Here is a 19,420-nt window from a genome sequence, read left to right as displayed (position 1 = left end):
TGTGTCTAAGACACTATGAAACGCGCTTTCGGCCCCGTTATGGGGCATCACAAGAGCTAGAATAATCAATATGTCGATTTTCTAGACTAACGAACTGCGTCGCAGAATTAGGATTTGACAAGAGTTCAAGACGGAAAGGCTATGCACACTCCGAAAAATTAGTCGGCGTGTTGGAGAGACTTCTGCTAAGCTTTAAGGGTGCCCTCAGGGTTGAATTTGAGTTTTCAATCTCGATCCTGCGAGCACTCTTGGAGCTTAGGAGGGGTCTATTGAACACCCCGAGTGTTAAGAAGTAGAGAGCAGAAGCGTCGAACTCTAAGTCACACGTATAAGACAAGAAATAGTCAACATAGGGACCATACATCTGGGGTATGTCCTCGCGCTAGTGTCGAGATTAAGCTAGACTATTGTATGATCCGTTGGGCTTTTAGCTTCGTGGAAGGTTCATAACGAGATACGGGTTGGAGAATGCCATTTGAATGGCTTGATTCATTCAGTCGTTGCCATACACCATATGACATACGGTCGAAGTTGACCTACATTTCTATGGAATGAACGGTTTGACTACCCCGCAACAAGCTGGGTATCTAATCGTAAGATTGGCTAGCGTCTGACCCGCGTATGAACTGCATCATCGTCTGTATATGTTGCTGTGGGTACGTCTCATTGATTTGAGCAGGTCCTGGGTCAGTGACGGTGCGTCACATTGTATTGTGTGCAGGGACCTTCGGTTGTTGTTGTACTACTAAGGTTTGCCGAATAGTGTTATTACACTTCTTAACGGCCTTAGGAAGAGCGGTTCCCTTTAGCGGGGCCGCTATGCCACCGTTATAGAGCGCGTCTTGGTTAAACGAACTCTACAGTATATGCTAGGCAAGATGTTTTTTGACGAAATATGGGCATCGTCTTTCCGCTCATGGGGCTGGTATGCCATCTCTGGACTCAGTGCGACGTACCATGTTATTATGTCACTCCGGTCGGGTTGACGATGCTGTTCCAAAATCGAGTGGCGAGGCACGTCTTGGGGGTGGTGGCATATCGGCCCCACCTACGAACTAGGGCATTGATGGTGTAGTGATAAAGCATAGGTCAGAGAGGTGTTGAGTTACGTAGTTGGGATACTCCCTTAAGGGTATACGAAGGGTGATGGGCACCGACCATCGATGGTCGTATGAGGTGGTTATGGTAGCAGGACTGTCGTATGAAATATCAGCTTCTCGAGTCATCTCCTTCTATAAACGGGTGTGGGGTGGTCCCTCTGCCTTCAAGTCATACATGGTTGCTCTCGGCTTAGTTGTTTTAACTTGTTTTTTAAGTCTCTGTGGTGATTGGACGACATGAACAGGTCACCTCTGAGTACAGCCCCGACTGGAGGTACTAGATAGGATGTTTTGGGACTCGGCAATGTATTCTTTTTTGCTGAAGATGCGAAGCCTGACCGCATCGTCTCTACGGTCTCGAACTCATCCACACCTCCTGGCAGTAGTATTACTCATACTGATACCGATGTCGACCCTATCGACAAAGGTATCATACCAAACATAGCCAAAGGCTATGAGCCGAGGCTACAAACTATCAATGAAGGAGTAGTACAGGGGGCAGCCGCGTTGGATAGCTTTACTAAATCTGCCACGCATCGTACAGTTTTGATGCCATTCGTTTGCCTTCAGTCCCTCGATATGGACTTCCTGGCCGAGAAGACTAGGGAGACATACAAGTCCCTCAGTACGCTGCAAAACTTAACAGGAGCATTAGAGGACAGTTCGAAGGCGTTTGCGGTAGATCAATGGGAGTGTTACTGATCAATTTCGCCCTATCGAGACAACCCGATACTGTAGGACATAGTTTGATTTGCCTTTGCTTCAGCAAACTATCCGTAGCGAACTGCGGGATCCCTCCAAAGAGGAGTCGACAGACTCCCGACAGCCAGAGCGGTATACCATGGCAACCCAGTAATGTCCACTCTCTCCTCACTCTTGGTCATCGTTATAATATTCAGCTCTTTGACTGGACTTGGGCAGTCTATTGCACGACATTTCGAATCAGTGGTAGATGACATAAGCCGACGGCATCTTGATGACAACCTTAAAGTGGCTATAAAAGTCCATACTAGAGCGACGGAGAGGTGAGGCGATCAACTTCTAATTATATGCTCATACCCTACTCCCGCTGCTCAGAGCTCTAGCTGAGATCATTGAGCTTAATAGACGCATTAAAGTATTGCAGGAGGAGCTAGATGCTGCAAAATCGGCCAAGATTGTCGCCGATCAGAATCTTGCCAGTGCCTTGAGTGTACGGGCAGAAACGAAACGAAGGTAGTGTATTCCTTAACTATGTGCCGTATTACTGCGGAGGGAGTGTCTTAGTGTATAATATGCAAGATACGCCGTTACGAGGGAAGGATCGGGCAATGTTGGTGAGGCTATGGAGAAGAGTTTGAAGGGAATATTGAAAAGTGTAATGCAGTCTAGTGCTATTACAGGGACGTCTAATCTTTTATCCGTTTGTCATTGTCAGATCGATGCTAAGGTCGAAGCCGCGGAGAAGAACCAGATGGACTGTGTGGCTAAAGTTGACTCCCTCGCCGAGCGTTTAGAAGAGCTGTTGAAGATCAAAGCGCAGAAACAGTAAGTCCAACATTCCAATTGGGGAGACATTTGCGGCTTGTTCAGGGGCACACTTCTAGCGCTCATCGATAAGTGCGAGTTATCGAAGTTCTTCACTCTGGTTGATACAGCCAAGCAGTTGCTAGCTATTATGTCCGAGTTGGCAGAGAACATCCGCCGATCAATCACATTCAGCGATGTAAGAGGTTTCGAGTGCATGGCTGTGGTGATGATGATCGTTGAGGAAGGTACATATACGAGTGTCGCCTTTGGATGCAAGTCTGGAACAGAGGATATTTCTGGCTGAGCAGATGGAGGAGGAACTCAGTCTAGGTATGCATGCGTTGGGGGTACCCCGTTCCTGCGGCAATTGTGTCCCGGTCAGATGACCGTGCCAAGTTGGAGCAGGCGGCCGTGTTGAAGTCGGCTGATGCTTACAAATCTACCGAGACGGGTAGTAGAGATCTCTCAGCTAAGGTTCACCCAGTGTCTTCTCAGATATGCTCACGTTAAAGGAGGAGAGAATTGTATTGCTGAACAGTCAGATAGCTGAGATCCGAGACGAATTAGATCGGCTACGTCAGCGAGGTAGTAGGACAGCTATCATTGCTTCACTACATTCCACAACTGCAATACATCTGATCACTCGGAATACGCGTTGGCAGTCTAATTTTTCTCATCTATTAGAACGTCTCCAGCAGGATCATTGTCGTTAGCAGTATCGTCTGGGTAGAGGTCTATCAGCAATCCTTTGATCAGATGCTTTGGGATTAATGCATGCTAAGCTAACCCCAGCCGATGAGCTGGAGACTGGCGGTCAACCAGTACTACCAGATGGAGGCTACAATGTAATAGCAATAGGAGGCTGTATGAAGTACTGGTAATATTACGAATCGTCTCTGGATAGGATCATATGCTACGCTATACATTCCCTCTGCCTCTACCCAACAATGATGAACAATCATTCCTAGTGCATGAAATGCGCGACTTCAAAGTCTCGGTGGCAGAGAAGCATGAACGGCTTCATGTAAGGTCTGCTGGAGGGCTCCTCTCGAGGACGAGACGGTGTGATATAGTTGGGCTGTGCGATTAGGTACTGCCGCTTCCTGTTCTAGCTGAGGGGGAGGCTCCATCTAGGGACCTAACCTGGTTTAAAATGGAGGATAACCAATGGTAGAACTGGCAGCAACAGCTGGGATAGATCAGCATACTCCTGCTCCGTGTTATAATCAGGGATCTTCTAGCATATGAGATGCTTCTATTGGCATATTTCAAAGCTACTGATGATGATGGTAATACATTCAGGATGTCTAAAGATGAGAAGGATGCCCTGAGGTAGTATTCATTTTTCCTTTCTGAGATTGCCGTCTGGGACCATCAATAGACTATACGATAGTGTGTCATCCATCCTCATCAGGGAGAGTATACAAATGTGCCGGCTCCGTCTACGTATATCAGCTACCTTACATCAGCAAATAGTGGAAATGCTTCTACCTGATCTAAATGGCCATAAGATATGTAAGTCAATCCTGGGCACTATATGAGCTGCTTATCGTCCATGGTCCCTCCCTAGGTCCACCATTAGACGTACGATTCCGCTTGTATAGGCTGGTTGCTTTTGATATCAAAGAATCTAGAGTGCCTATCAGCCAGAAGATCTACTCACAATGGGTTGTCAGGTAGGGAAGACACTCTAGTCCTCGTGCTCTTCTCCTTCTTGCTGCTGCTGCAGCTGGTCTCGGAATTTCCTCTCTGCCTCAGACAATGTGCAATGGTACGATGGGTAGTATACTGTGTACAGAAGATTATGGGAGGTGTGCCAGGTAACGTAGGTTACGGGATATCCTTGTGGAAATACACTGCCCCGATGATGATGATGGAGGGAGAGGATACTTTTGTTAGATATGGTCAAGAATGCCATTATGGACTTCCATCCTAGCAAGCCAGATTCATGGAAGCAGATGCTGGAGGCTCTCAATGGTAGTGTGCAGGGGCTCTATCTGCCAACCCTTCTGTGATCGGCATCATCTACGATCTGCTGCACAGTCCTGCTTCTATCACATCCTTACTTCAGATGTTATGCAACCAATCCACAATCCCAATGGACAGCCGGTGAAGGCGTCCGATTCAGTACACACCTCTTGCACTTTTCTTCCACTATCTTCCATATTGCGTTCTCCTCTCAGACTCTCCATTATCCATCAGCAAGTCTGCATCCTCTACTACCTAGACTGTGGAAGGCTGGAGTAGATGTTAGAGGAGAAGGTAGTAGCATGATAGTGGGTATCGATATCGTCACCCCACCGAATCAGGTCAACTACATCCACAACTCAACGACTTGGCATCAGTCTTATTCAATGTACTCACAAGAGGGGCATATGAGTAGGTCCCGCTGCTGCATCCATACTATGAGCTATACATTGGCATTACTACTACTAGGTACCATGGAGTACATCTGGCACAGTCGATGTGGTCCGAGAAGTGCAGGGATGAATGGCCTGGTCCTGCGGCTGCTTCAATCGAGGAGGTTAGACGAGAGGCTGTAGGGAATAGCCCGAGAGGGATATGTATCAGGTTATAACTCCTGGATATATCGAGGGGATAGCAGCCGATCTATTTAAGTCATTCAGTGAGGGTGCTGATGGCGAGAAGGATAATCGTCATATACTAGAAGAACAATATGATGAGTACTCACCACTGTTGCTACTACACAAGAATATTATTGCTATCTGTATTTAGGTGTTGCATGAGAGTACAGACAGCGCCCTTCCGTGATGCAACAGTTAATGCATTGTGTGACTATCGTGGGCAATTACAAGGCGACGAGAAGAGCCCTAATGCTATCCTGCATGCTTGGAGGGAGCTTGCTGTACGTCTACTACACTGTCCTACCTAGCTATACGTGATGTCTATTTTAGATCCTTTTGAACTCGCAAACTCCTGATGGGAGCAGACCGTCCAATGAAGAATCCGAACACTTCCTCACTTTTGTTATGCCGAGACATTTCGAGGCAGAAACAGCGGCATCAACGGCTGTAAGGCCTAGTCGAGCACACTACCCTATTGATCTCATCGGTGATGAAGTAGTTGTATGTGCTTGCCTCTTAGGAGAGATCTATCCCTCTCTCCACCACTATCCTCGACTCAGTACAATTAGCAAGAGCTCATTCCTCTCCAGAGGCTAGATTAGATTGGCTAGAGGAAGCCACGCAGTATGTATGGAAGGCGTGCTTCGAACTGCAGACAGCCAAGGAGGTATGTAACCAAGGTCATTAACAACAACAATAATTATATTGATGCTAGTAGTAGCGATATGTGTTGAGATAGCCGTGATTCGTTGTTGTATGGATACCTCGTAGTACTCAGTTCATTCCTCAGCTACGAACAGTCATCAACTTTGGTAATATTGATGCTCCTACTGATCACAACATTTGGTCCTGGGCTCTCAATGAGCAGTTGAGACCTCTCTATGAGACCTTGGCCAAGGATGAGTATCTCTGGCCAACAGACTGGGTACTGTGTTACAACGATTTATATCGTAATCCATCGTGCTTGGATAGATACCCGAGGGTGGTCCCGAGTTTTTGACAGCTACAGTTGTATGGGGGAGGTATGTGAAGTTCGCAGTAGACTCCCCTGACACTAGCTTACTGGTAGTAATAGTACTACTGAGATGGCTTACTTTATGGGGAGGCTCTCTTGTGCATCTAGGGATTGATGATCCCCAAGATCACTGCGGCATTGAATGCACGCTTGGAGGCTTTCGAAGAGGACGTGGTCAGTAAGACTTGTGTCGCCACGTCTGAGGATGGATCAAGATGGACCCCGACCAGGCCCCCAGCGGTAGTGTATTCATAACCATTCAAACCAGGTATTATTTAACACTAGGTTCTGCATTCATCCAAATGTGTTGATCTGTGGTCATTCATGAACGAATCCCTTTCCACTGCAGTCAGCACCGTGCCTATCTCAACTGGAGTTACCATACCAATATTCATGAACTATGTACTACACATACCTCTTTGTTGCTTCCTTCCTCTTTTCACCTCAATCCATTCAGCTGGAACGATGCGTGGTAAAATACGCTGACTGCTGTGCAACCTCTCCTGCCGGTGATGAAATTGGAGTGGTATTCCCTATCAGTATCAAGGCTAGCAGAGCGTTTAATAGGATAGTAATGAAAATGCTAGCACACCAGTGTTACTATGCGGTCTGTTTGATCAGGTTCGCACGAGGAAGGATGAACGAGAGCTCCCTCCAGCCTTCAGACAAGCACTCTTCAAGAGTCTTGAGAAACAGGCTCGGAAGAATAAGTTCTGGAAGAGGAATAACAAGAAGAATGTACCTAGGATGTAAGCAGCGTTATCATGCTTTGCAGGATGGTGGGAATAGTCACATTATAGGTACAATGATGCAGCGGCAGTAGCCAACAGCCAATTGCAGGTCCCTCGTGGTGTTTCTCAAGAGTATACAGACTCTGAGGATGAACAAGTACATGACGATCCAGTCCTTAGTCTACTCATAGAGCCTGTCTTTAGGTATCATCCTCATCCGAGGCTGAGGTTGTGATGGCCGAATCTCCTAATCTTGAGTTCAATCTGTGCACTGATTTCGTAAGAGCTACTCTAGAGGTATTCAAGACTGATGTACTAGAGCCCATGTAGGTACTGGTGGACACTCCAGTAGTGAAGCAATTCCTCGATGATCCTGACCTCCAACTACCTGCACAGATGGTAAGGAGTCATGATTATCAATGGCCCTAGGGGTAAGCATTGCTATCTAGGTACGTTTACAGGATATTGCTAAGTCATATGATGAGATTTCGGTCATGCGTGGTGCTATACACGGCGCTATTGGTGATGAAGAAAAGAGGATAAGGAAGGTGTTGAAGACACAGAATAAATACAGTACCATTCCTTCTAACCGCTTTACGCTCTATTGGTCGTTGTAGGTACCAATGAGTATGATATCAAGCTTAAGGCATGTGAGAGGGACAACAAGGAGATGCACGATAAGTCCGACGAGGTAAGAAGAGGACGTATCATCAGCATGATGACTCTACTGCTTTCAGGTCGTTAATGAGACAATAGAATACCTCGAGGGTGTTGGGCATAATCTATCATGCGTGATGGCAGCTAGAATGGTATACGTCGATCTCAATGAGGATATATTCCGCCGTTTGTATTGCACTATGACCGAGAATGGAGTACCTGTAAATCTTGCTGGTGTTATCGATGGTGTCTGTAGCCAGGAGGGTATATCATCCTTCCTTTCCAGAGTAAGTTACCATCCCTACTCACCGTATCGATGGTATCAATAAGGTACCCGATTTGTGCGACTGGGACCTGTTGGTCAGAGAAGAGTTCCTTCAGAACTTTATCTATGCATGGACGTGAGGCTATTTCCTATCTCCAACGATAGTTTCGGAATATTCATGAATCAATGCTGCTTAGATACACAGTTCTGGACTTGGCGAAGAGAGGTCGCAAGTTCGATTCCCAGACCATGCATTCTACTCTTACTAATGATGCTGATGCTCTCCCTGGCCTCGCTGAGTACCCACTCCCATACCGAATAGTGTTGTTTTCATATACCATGTCAGATTCGTTGGACTGGATTCCTTCGATGAGGAATCCAATGCACACAAGATAGTAAGGGAGGCCCAGAGTCTACCGGTCATTGTGACGGGCAGTGAGGCCATGCAAGACTTTGACAAACTGGCGATCAAGGCACTCCGGGAGCCTGGTAATAGTAGCAGCGGTGATAAGCTAGCTCTATAATGAGGCGTGGCCTACCACCACTCACTACTAGCAATGGATATTCATGCTCTCAGGTGAATCGGAGATTGCCCCTAATAAAGATGCACGGGGTGGAGGTGCTGGAGTGTATGATGCTGCTCCTAGAACAGGTAATGATAGAGAGGTGGTGGTAGTGGTCATGGGCAGTTGATGTTGTCTTAGTTCCTAACGCTGGACCAGCCAATCCAGCTGCAGCCGCGACTGGTGTTGCTCCATCGTCTGGTAAGAAAGGAAGAGTTCATGAAGGAAAGAAGAAGTTCTCGAGATTACTTCGTAGTTCCACCAAGTAAGTTGTCGATTGTTCTCGATCATCGTTTATGGAACTATCTATACTATCCACAATAATATCCCAGCTTATGATCACTATCATGATGATGATGCCGCCACTGCTGCAATTTCAGCAAACGACCTCATACTTGACGATGATGCTGTTGGCGATCCTTTATGGGACGTAGTATACGTATCATCATCATAGCTCAGTATCGTCCAGAGGAGTAAGTTGCATCCCGTTACAACCCTTCTAGCCTTAGTCTATTTTCATGCCACAGCGTCGCAGGTCATCGACATACTAATCAACTATGAATCTATTTTCAGGTTAATGATGTAGTAGTGGTAGTAGCGCTCTGACCACTTGGGACAACAGGTTGCAAGTATCATTATCCAAGTGAATCTAGTCTATCATCTACTTTCCGATCGTTGCATCATTGCTATAACCTTACCAATATTACAACTATCATCAATGCTACTAGCAACAATACTTAGTGTAGTTATGGAGGACAGTTCTACAAGGAGTACGTTGATCCAGTGTTGCATCTCTCATTATGGTTGTGTGGTGTGGTAGTGTATAAATTACTCATCCTGGCTGGTGTATAGACTCTCTCCCTACAGCTCATTACCGAAGCTATGTCCTCAAAGCTGGCTCAAGTATCTGCTGAGGCCACGGTAAGAGGATGGTAGTAGGACTGTAGTAGTCATTTGTGCTCCTATAGGCTGCCGAGGAAGCATCTGCTCCCGTTAGGAGGCTGGAATGGATGTACGACCCTGGCGTTGGTGTGGTAAGTTATTGGATGATGCCTTTACTCGATTCTGTCAATGCTTCAATGTCACTATTCAGACAAAAACTGATCTGGAGTTGATGAATGAAGCCGTTGATACCTCTGGTGGACAGAATGATGATGTGAAGAAAATGCAAGCTGGCGAAGTTAGTGGTAATAACACATCAACATCTTCGCAATCCTCATCATCATCAACGCCGGATTGTATTATCTGCTGGTGTCTATGTAGGATCAATATTCTTGAACGACATCACCCATCCCAACTCTGATACTATGCGTAGGCTTAATGAGGTAATACAACAGCTGAAGGGCTTACTAACCAATGTAGTGGTATTCAGGATCCTCTGTTCCAAATCAAGAAGAAGGAGATGGAGGCTATGGAGCAGCAGATGAACAATCCCCTCGTACAGATGAGGTTGAGGCAGATGGAGGAGCTTAAGGCCATGAAAAAGCGGGTATAAGGATCTTATCAGTGAGCAGTAATTCGATGCTCTACTGTGATAGATGAAAAAGGAGCATGTTAAGGAGGAGAAGAGGAGGGAGAAGGCCGAGAAAAAGCGGATTAAACGAGAAGAGCATAGAACCAAGTCCGAGCCGAGGTCCGATACAGATGATCGATTAGAGTCTAAGGGGAGGTACGGCTGTTATCACTCATACCATTTCCCACGATCCCTCTTATAGGTCTCATGATCATCACCACCGACATGCTCCTCGGTACGAGAGGAGTAGATCACGTAGTAGAGATCGGCGGCATGCGCGGAGTCCACCCGTCCACCAACATCGGCGGAGGCACGATAGGTAGGGCTCTATTTATATCCGAAGGCTGTCCGCCGTTACGTGATGACTACAGAACCTACGACAGACGATCGCCTCTCTCACGCCGGCGCTCATACGACAGTAGAGAGCGTCGGGAACGGGAAAGCATGCCAACGCGGACGTAAGCATCTATGGGTTTGCGGGGATACTCTCATCGTATTCCTGGATCTCCAAACTAAGGTTGGGTTTGCCATAAGAGTGGTTTCCCCCAGATGTGAGCGGCCCACGCCTGACACAAGCAAGCCCCAAGATGATGCTGAGCTTCGCAGATCACTTGGTCTCGGAGAGATGAGTGATAGGCGGAAGATACATCTAGAGAAGGAAGAGTAGGTTTGCATCACGAACACTTCTCTGTTGATTTATGACAATCAAGCTGCATTGGTGAGATCACTTCATCCATCAGGCGAAACCGTCTCCGCCACGAGGCCGCCTTGAAGCGCCAGAGGGATGGTGAGGGCAGCCAGAGTTCTAAGGAGGGCATGTCCGCTGAGGAGATGCTGGAGGCTGGCAAGTGAGTTATCTGCTATTGATATGCGATGACCACTGATCAATCGTCAGGGCACGGTGGTCTGATTTTGAGAAACAAGTGAGTCGCGAAGAGGAGTTAGAGAGGGAAGTAGCTGCAGCAGAAGAGAAGGCGCAAGGACACAACAAGGTGGGCATGGAGAGTACCCGCTGATTCATTAACTTCTTTCTTTAGTATGCTGCGGAGATGGGCAAACGTATGCACTTCAGTGATGAGTTGACTCTTGAGGCAAGATTAAAGAACCAAAGAGCGCGGCGGATGAAGACTAGTGACCTCAAGGATACACTTGAGGATTGATAGTTACAGCAACGGTGTTGTTGATGTTGTGTTTACCCAGGGAGAGAAGTTTTCATTGGGTCGTTTGATAGACTGCTCCGTTGTGGCTACGATCTCAACATATCAACGCTAGCATTGGGACAGAACATGCCCGTATCATACATTACACCACTATGTTGAGTAAAACGACTCATATCACGAAAGCAATCAATCCAGAAATGACACCCGTGACGGTAGAACTTGCTGCTGACGTTGGTACTGGTGCGAAGCCAACTGCGGAATTGTCGTAGTCAGATAGGACATGCATGAGCTATTCACCAAGTAGTACAGCAGCACAATGATACATGCTGAAGACGTTAGTGAGCGGTATGAAAATCAAACCACTCCCACTAGCAGAAGCAAGATTCGTGGACTTTAGGAGAGTGGATATGTGCTTGGACCCAAGACTACTTCGAGGCTAAGCTGACGATAAAGCGGTCAGCGTGCACAAACAGAGCTCAGTGGGGTGCATTAAGACAATTGGAAGGGTCAAACAGTAACGCAAGCTATGGGGGGAGGATACGCCAATCTAAGGGCGGCGGCCTAGGGTAGAAGGTGGCAACGCCCCCCCCCCCTCGGCATTCCACTGGGAACCCAATACCGAGGCAGTTGCTGAAAGTCCACTATAACTGTTACGATAGTACTAGGGTTGCATAAGTTGGGATGAAGGTGGAACTCGGTTAGACCATGACTGAGAACGTGACAATTGCATGAGACTCCGTAACTGAACACCGATGAGGCTAGAGAATAGAGGGTTAACACTTCTTCGTTCTTACTTGTACTGCTGATACGACTGCGACTAGCAGGGACGTAGCGACAGCCCAACGAGGCATCCACTTACGACTAATCGCCACCTGATTAAGCGTATCTCATATGCCGTATGGAGTTATTGAACAATTATCAACTTACCACAGCAGCAATGAGCTGGAGAGTGGTGATGATTGAACTGATACGTTGAGCCACGCTCGACCACTTTCTCGACCTTTCTGTAGTATACCAATGAGCAACAGTTCCCTCTTCCTCAGCAGCGGCATGATTATACCACCACATGGCAGTCAATAAGATTATAATGGCCAATGATAGGCCGAGTAGTGTGCCTGGTCAACAACAGGTCACAGGCTTACAGCAGCATGTAAGTATTCACCTCCCCACAGCCCGGCACCACGTTCTGTGGTGTCTATTATGAGTATCCCGACGGCCGCGTTACATAACGTCGTAGTAAAGATAATCGATAATGATGAACACGTTGATGAGCAGTTACTCCTGCTCGTACCGACCTCCTCCCTGAAAGCATTCGCTCAACTCCTCCAACGTCCATGTGTCAGACTCACGCGGAGCAGTCATCATCGGAGAGCCTGTCGCTGTAGGAGCATATTCCTTCGTACTGATGGTTACCACTCGGGGCAGCATGCCTTTGAGTTGATGGACGAGGATCGATTACTATATCCGTCATGACCAAAAAATGCCCGGCTTTCCCCACACTGCAGAGACCGTTACCAGTTAGAGTCACCGATTAGTCAGACTTCTAAGAACACCCATCTATTGGGCTTAAACATCATACATGGCAAGAATCAAAACCATGAAATCGACAATTGATGGCGAGTTCATCATTTTAGCCCTTCGCCAATTTACCAAGCGCAAAAAACGAATCTTCCTGGTGAGATTAGATATCAGTCCGAGTTGGATCCTCCCCGAGGGAGTCTCCAATTCCCCTCTCCTCCAACAATACAAGGGAGACCGTCCTTGTCTGGACTTCGCGCTGGCTTCAGTGGGGTTCTCGAACACCCTTTGATCAAATCCTATCCTACTACTAGCACCAGCCCCTTATCCTACCGCAAACCCGACTCGGCAACAGATATGCTAAGCCACCCCAGACTCGGCAACGGAGACGCCAAGAGCCGCGGGTGAGTAAACACAGAGGCAGAGTACTACCATTGCTTCCTACTTCATCAAAACACCACTCAGAGACCATGGAGACCCAGGCTATATGAACACACTCGATAGATAAGACGAGTAGTAGAGAATACAGCGATAAGTATCTACCCTCGGCAGGCTAGAAGCCTATTACATGTAGGTCATACTGCTGCTCAATAAAACTACACCTGCTGGGTGATCATTTAGGCTTCTTGTATTATTCAAGTATTACGCTTCATGACATGTATCTTCATCTTATGCCTGAGATGAACGTGCCCCGAGATTGAGCTAGATATCCATCTTACCGTATGGTCATAGTACTAGGATGTTTGCACATATAATATTCCCCATCAACTTGGAAGTAGGCACGTATACTATCATTGAGAGCCTTGAACTGGAGCACTACTGGTCCACCTCCCTAACACAAACAGTCTTAGGTCCATGTTAATGACCAAAGCGGCACTACTACTACTACTACCTGATATAAGCGATGACCATTACCAGCGAATGGTGATATACGTAGCTGTTCAGCCGAGAGGCCGAATAGGGTATCATAAGACAACATCTCGAATTTACCATCACCAGGGTCCTGACTACGGTTACTGTATATGATGTCCTCATGCCTATCACCTGTAACTTATCGAGTAGGCCTGACTGTGTATCATTACGGATCCCGATCTTCCTAGACTTCGACCATATATCACAGCCTCCCATTATAGATGGTATGTTCAGCATTATGATGCTTACTGGGTTACCTAAACTCCATGGTAGACCCATGGGCGCGTACTCCACACATTACCAATTAGGTGGCTCCTTTCCCCAACTGCATTAGTGGTAAATATGTTTCTATCTTCTCCTGAAGGCTGGTCTACTATGCTAGGGCAGGTTGCAGAGCTTATCAGATCGGGTATGGGGGGAGTACGAGTGAATGTGAGCTTCTTAGTACCTTCTACTACGTATCTACATAGAACCATCATAAATGTATGACGATATGAGAACATGAACCTACACGGCTTTGTTGAGAAGTTTACTCTTAGTCCGATGCTTATCAAATCCAAGACCTATCCTGGATTCAACTCCAATACTGAAGTAGTTACAGATGGGTTTTACTACATCTCTGAGTATCTACAACAACAACACCACCGTAAAAGAGACCAATAGCACTCGTTCGAATATTACCTCTCCGTTACTACCCTTTAAAGGCGTCTTCACAGAGTTATGAATGTGCTGAATAGACCCGTTGTTGGTGCATTTAATCTCTACCTAAGCAACGTGTTGATCATCTGTTATGGAGAGTGTTATGACCTCCCATATATCGTATGGTACTATGCTGGCATTGAGCCATTGAGTAAGCATACCCTTGAAGTTAACTAGACGTTTGCCTAGGAGGACTCTAGGAGCGCTTGCACCCCATCCTAGAACTCTAGAAAAGTCATTGGCAGTACCTAGAGTCATAATACTCTACTCTAGTCTGTTGCCCTATCACCTACCGAATGGTATAACTCCAATAGCAATGGAGTCTATATCGACCTTGTGCTTGATGGCCTGATAATATAAACAGTATTGTGCGAGTATTGTGGCAGTACCAACCTCATCGAGGAACCACATAATGCTTCCGTCTCCTCCCGCAACGAGGACTCTTATTGGGTGTGAGGAGCCATTATCTCCAGTATTAGCAGCAGCATGGTCGGCTAGGTTGGCAAAGGAAGGCTTACTCCCTGATACGCCATCACTGATATCATATATATACACCTAACAGAAGTACACAGTAAACAGCTGGTGTAGGAGGCTCACATCACCTCGCAATGATTTTCACGGAACTTCATACGTTGAAGGCCCAATGTAAGATACTCTGATGCCCTATTGCCGCCACTAGTTGGGTTGACGAATATATATACTATTGGACTTTCCCTTGCATCCTCGACACGATCGTGGTCGGATGATGATGGCTCCATTATTGGAGATGTATTGGGCGTAGAGACCATGCAGAAACAGTTGACGATAGGATGGCAATGTGCGCAGTGTTACACCCCGGTTCGACCCCGGCATGTGATATTTATTCCGTGCAATTTCCTAGTAACTGAAAGCCGGTGTATAAGTCGTGGCATGGGGGGGGTTACTGGACAACGTTGGCCATATCGAAACTGGGGCCGGTATGCCATCACTCATACATCCACTCTACGAGTGTGATCACCGATGATGGCTCGATGACGGCGTTAGTCCCCCTTCCTTCATTAAGTGCTATCGCCTTCGTAGCGCCAAGTGAAGTTCAACTTATGGAGCAGTTCGATCGTGCCCGGTCTCTCTTCAACGTTATCCTATTCACTTTCCTGCTGTTATTCTCTCTACGGTGACCAACCACTACTTATTCAACCTGCTCTTCACCGACCACGAGTCGATGCAATAGCATACTGTATAGAGTATAGCTGAACTTCACTCTACTCTACTTTATAACCCACATTGTTAAACAAAGTTATTCCTTTCTCATTTTTTTGAGGGATCTGGCGTTGAGCCTCTCGCAATCACTGGAGTCAGCATTGTACGCTCAAGGGCGATAGCTCCCCTAGGCCCGTAATGCCCGGCAACAGATTCACAGTGTGAATCTGCATGCGTGTGAATCTCACACGCATACCAATACCCTCAGCAACCCCTCTATGTATCGGAACGATGATAATGATATCCAGGCCGACACAAGCGGCGGCGTACTACTATTCATGTCTGTCCTGCTAGTATCATGGTATCAATGATCATCATCAGTTGTTTTTTCAAGTCGGTTGTCCTAATGACTTGGCGGACAAGCAGCAGGCCGAGATCATCAGCAACAGCATCAGCAACAGCATCAGAGCCATCGAAAGAGGGTGAGCTCTATGATGTTGCTGAGCATACCGCCGATACCACACCACACCCATCATTACAGCTTCTCCACAACTTGATGTCGATAGTCATGATAGGGATACGAACAACAGCAGCAGTGATAGTTGCAGCATCTCCTCGATGGGTATAGAACCATTCGAACTCGGGATCGCCGATGACACGAGAAAGCCTATGGACGTCCATCACGGCTGCTCAACCATAGTGCTGTTGCCGGATGCTTACTCTAGTGTTATCATGGATTGTGATAATATCAACGATAATGGTGAGTGTGGTGGTGATGGAGGATCGCCTGATATTGATACTGTGGAGGAGGGACAAGACAGGGGACGAGGGGTTGTTGGGGATGACATGATAAAAAATGATGATGAGGATGGTGGAGTGTTATGGAGTTTGAAGCACAACCTCATGAATAAGTATTAGTCGGGGGCATCCTTCTAAGCGTGTTGATGGTCATGCACACTACTTCATTCAGAGGATTATCATGGTCTGATCGTTTGCTCCATACAACCGAAGCGGCATTGGATGTAACAGAGAGGGCAGTGGGGTTCATCTTGTCCGATGATAAACCTAGTGCTATTGCAACGTCAAGCACTGTAGAGGTGGAAGAGGGAAACGATGAAGTATCAGGGAAGCAGACTCTACCAGGAAGAGAAGGGTAGTGCTGAATCACTGCCATCACATTATGGGTTATACTGACTCTGTAATTTAGAGAAGTTGTAGAGAAGGAAGAAGAGGAGTATTCGCTATCAGAACCGGCACTAAGTGTCGAGGAGCTTACTTCCAGTGACGAGGATGGTCGGCCTAGGTAATGGGTAACTCCTGATGATACTACTACTACTACTATCATTTGACTATCCTTGCAGGTTTATGAGTGTATCATCGAGCGTACTATCATCACCAGCATTATCCTCTACCGCCTGTGTGATGATACCCTCTCTATCGGGGCCACCACCAACCCTCCTGCCTGGCCAGAAAGTAGTATTGTATATGTTGTAGTAGCGAGGAGGTAGTATTATTCAGATGCACGAGGAAAATGACGAGTGTGTTCTGGAGGAAGCATTGCGGAGTATGAAACGCATACGTCTCGGTACTGACAGCAACAATGCGAAGGATAGACAGCATGATGATGATGATGATTTGGCGGCCTTCATGGCGCGCCAACAGCTACTGCAGGTCATAACTACCACAGCCTAGCATCAGGGTTTGATTATGATGATGTTGATTGGTATTTCAGGACGAGGCAGATGCTATGAGTACGATATCTACGGCATCTTCGATGAAGCGAGGACGATCATCAGTTCCTATATCGGGTTACTCTCATGCTCATCATCATGTGTCCAATAATCATCTCTGTCGTAGACAACGATGGATAAGGGTTCGTGATAGAGTACAACAGGTGTCATCGAGTATATATTATGCTAGTTGGTCCCAAGTCAAACAAGGCTCATTGAGAGCTACTGGCTGTGTAGCTGGTATGGCAGCACAAAAGGTCCGCTCAATGGTGGTTAGGGGAGTACCGGTACCATCATCATCATTACTGTCATCTGCCTCTCCTGCGGATAACAGCATATTGCCACTTGCCACAGGAGAAGAAAGAGGAGGAGTACTAGCATTACAGTGTGGTGACAATGTACAGTACACTGAACAATACTGTTCGTAATGGTGACGACAGCGAGAACTCATAAGCATAGCGTATTGCGCCCTATCGGCTTCCCGGCTATTGCCTCCCATAGCCTCTTATCACCATCGAGTCTATTGTTGAGAGTACTATTGATAGATTTGTTACAACGCTCCAGACGGCGCGTTACTGCTAATAAAGTGTGTGTGCTACCGCAGTGTATAAGCAGCTATCCTCATCTGCTGGAGTAGTACTACTGTAGAATTACTACAGTAATTTGCTGAACCGTAAACCTATTGCGTACGGTTGAGTACTTTTCTCTCGTCTACTGCCCTCAATGTGGGCGTGGCATGATAACTGAGTGGTTATCAGCCCTTATTTAAATGATAATTATCATCATCATTATCCTCATCGTCGATGTCGTGGTTGTCGTCGTTGTCATGACGAAGCGGAGATCTCGTTTATGATGATCATCAACCTTCTCATCCTTCTCTATTTCAATTACATCATCTATAATTCGACCAAGATTTGTTTTTAGTCCCACTCTCTGTTCACTGCTGCTTCTCCACCAAAGGCAGGCGAAGACTGTTCGCCCAGAAGTGTGTTAGACAAGTTCGCATTCCGAGTACTGTGAGTATGCCTATGACTGTGGTATCACAGGTGATGCATGCCAGTTGGTCGGCGTGGACTTGATAGCTGGCAAGGTGTGCTGAAATCATGCTTCAACTGTCCTCATCTCACTACTCTAGGTAGACGAGCCATCAGCGGTGCTAGCTGCAGTCGTTGTATGTCTCAAGACTGTTATTCAATATCATGATGACTTCTTCGATAGTGCTATTTAGTCTCGTTTTACTTGTATTGTTATCGCATTGTGAATGTACACGTACCATTGGAACTAACATTGAGACTCAGTGCGGAAGCGGTGTGTTGTGTGATATTTAGTTCTCCTCATATTGGTGGGGAAGCGCTTAGCAGTGCACAACGGTAACAAATTCACACACACAACATTACGAATGGATCAAGGAAGCTGCCAAGGTTAGCTTCTTTGGGACAAGCTAGCTCTCAAAGCAGACGGCGAGTGTGAGGTCTTCATTGCGGGAGCCACTGGAGTCTTCGCGCTCAGTAGGCTCGCCTCTCGGGCTGACGCGGTGGTCGACCACTGGTTGAGCGCTGAACTAGTTTGCTGAGGAAATAGTTTACATGGGGACGACTCTCCCACAGGCTCATCAAAGTCGATAATACCTACTCAATGAGCACTCACCTAGAGATGAGTAGTACTCACCTGCTGCAGCTCATTAGAGCCTCTTCTCTCATCACTAACGAGAAGACCATTACATTGACTTCTCATGTCACTACGGGAGCACCTGTCTCTGGACGCAACAATCGACTATGTTGTAGCTGGGCGAAGGCCCTCCAACATTATCAAGGAAATTTCTGTCTTCTTCAGCTACAAGCATCGAGTTGGATATCATCCTCATGCTACGGTGCTGTAGCTTCCCCGCGTTATCCAAACTTCTATTTGCTGGTGGTTACTCTCACAAACATCACGATTGGGTGAATGCGATTCCGCATATGGACGGGGACGGATTCAATTCATTCAGTAAGTGCTCGATCCGAGGAGTTAAGACATGCGATATGTGAGTCCCTAATGGCCAACGACATATGCTTTTCCCCATTAAGCCATACTTTGGCGGTTATAGCACGACTCCGAGATTACAGGACTTTAACTGTGCTTCACAGAACTGTACTGTTACATGCAGGGTGAACACTCTATGATCTGCCGCACAGTAGTCTTCTGTTACCTACTATGGCTACCATGATGGCAATACCATCGATAACTTTCCACGGTTGGTTCCGAGTCGGAGTGTGGCAATGATGCTGTTCCGGGATATTCAACA

General features: G+C 46.8%; 2 protein-coding genes across 2 annotated transcripts; one reads left to right on the top strand and one right to left on the bottom strand.

Moving 5' to 3' along the window:
• Positions 1-1,679: 1,679 nt before the first annotated feature.
• On the top strand, positions 1,680-11,098 carry Pmar_PMAR023097 (hypothetical protein; the record flags this gene model as incomplete). The annotated part of the gene is made up of 54 exons (XM_002772248.1): positions 1,680-1,778; positions 1,867-1,952; positions 2,000-2,125; positions 2,178-2,315; positions 2,382-2,457; positions 2,518-2,627; positions 2,673-2,805; positions 2,855-2,939; positions 2,992-3,060; positions 3,105-3,194; positions 3,366-3,454; positions 3,514-3,633; positions 3,700-3,779; positions 3,840-3,941; positions 4,024-4,124; positions 4,180-4,285; positions 4,368-4,429; positions 4,509-4,586; positions 4,681-4,736; positions 4,793-4,871; positions 4,919-4,988; positions 5,046-5,133; positions 5,181-5,293; positions 5,346-5,475; positions 5,525-5,689; positions 5,715-5,861; positions 5,985-6,119; positions 6,167-6,259; positions 6,318-6,449; positions 6,831-6,958; positions 7,010-7,097; positions 7,145-7,219; positions 7,271-7,339; positions 7,390-7,513; positions 7,558-7,631; positions 7,678-7,884; positions 7,928-7,998; positions 8,060-8,161; positions 8,209-8,351; positions 8,440-8,514; positions 8,567-8,690; positions 9,172-9,241; positions 9,278-9,346; positions 9,394-9,459; positions 9,519-9,612; positions 9,689-9,750; positions 9,798-9,914; positions 9,964-10,094; positions 10,141-10,257; positions 10,310-10,396; positions 10,488-10,601; positions 10,679-10,786; positions 10,834-10,930; positions 10,976-11,098. 54 exons carry the CDS (start codon positions 1,680-1,682, stop codon positions 11,096-11,098), a joined length of 5,493 nt encoding a protein of 1,830 aa, XP_002772294.1.
• Positions 11,099-13,131: 2,033 nt separating this feature from the next.
• Positions 13,132-15,005, bottom strand: Pmar_PMAR023096 (diacylglycerol kinase, epsilon, putative). The gene is made up of 11 exons (XM_002772247.1): positions 14,830-15,005; positions 14,621-14,782; positions 14,521-14,575; positions 14,336-14,475; positions 14,210-14,293; positions 14,040-14,155; positions 13,830-13,990; positions 13,661-13,785; positions 13,509-13,619; positions 13,336-13,448; positions 13,132-13,291 (listed from the first exon to the last, which is right to left on the bottom strand). The coding sequence occupies exons 1-11, from the start codon at positions 14,983-14,985 to the stop codon at positions 13,252-13,254; spliced, it is 1,263 nt and encodes a 420-aa protein (XP_002772293.1). The 5' UTR covers positions 14,986-15,005; the 3' UTR covers positions 13,132-13,251.
• Positions 15,006-19,420: the final 4,415 nt, after the last annotated feature.

Source organism: Perkinsus marinus, assembly GCF_000006405.1.
Source record: "Perkinsus marinus ATCC 50983 genomic scaffold scf_1104296961726, whole genome shotgun sequence".
Classification (NCBI taxonomy): domain Eukaryota; phylum Perkinsozoa; order Perkinsida; family Perkinsidae; genus Perkinsus; species Perkinsus marinus.
Note: the sequence above shows the minus strand (reverse complement) of the source record. Positions and strands in the feature narration are given on the sequence as shown.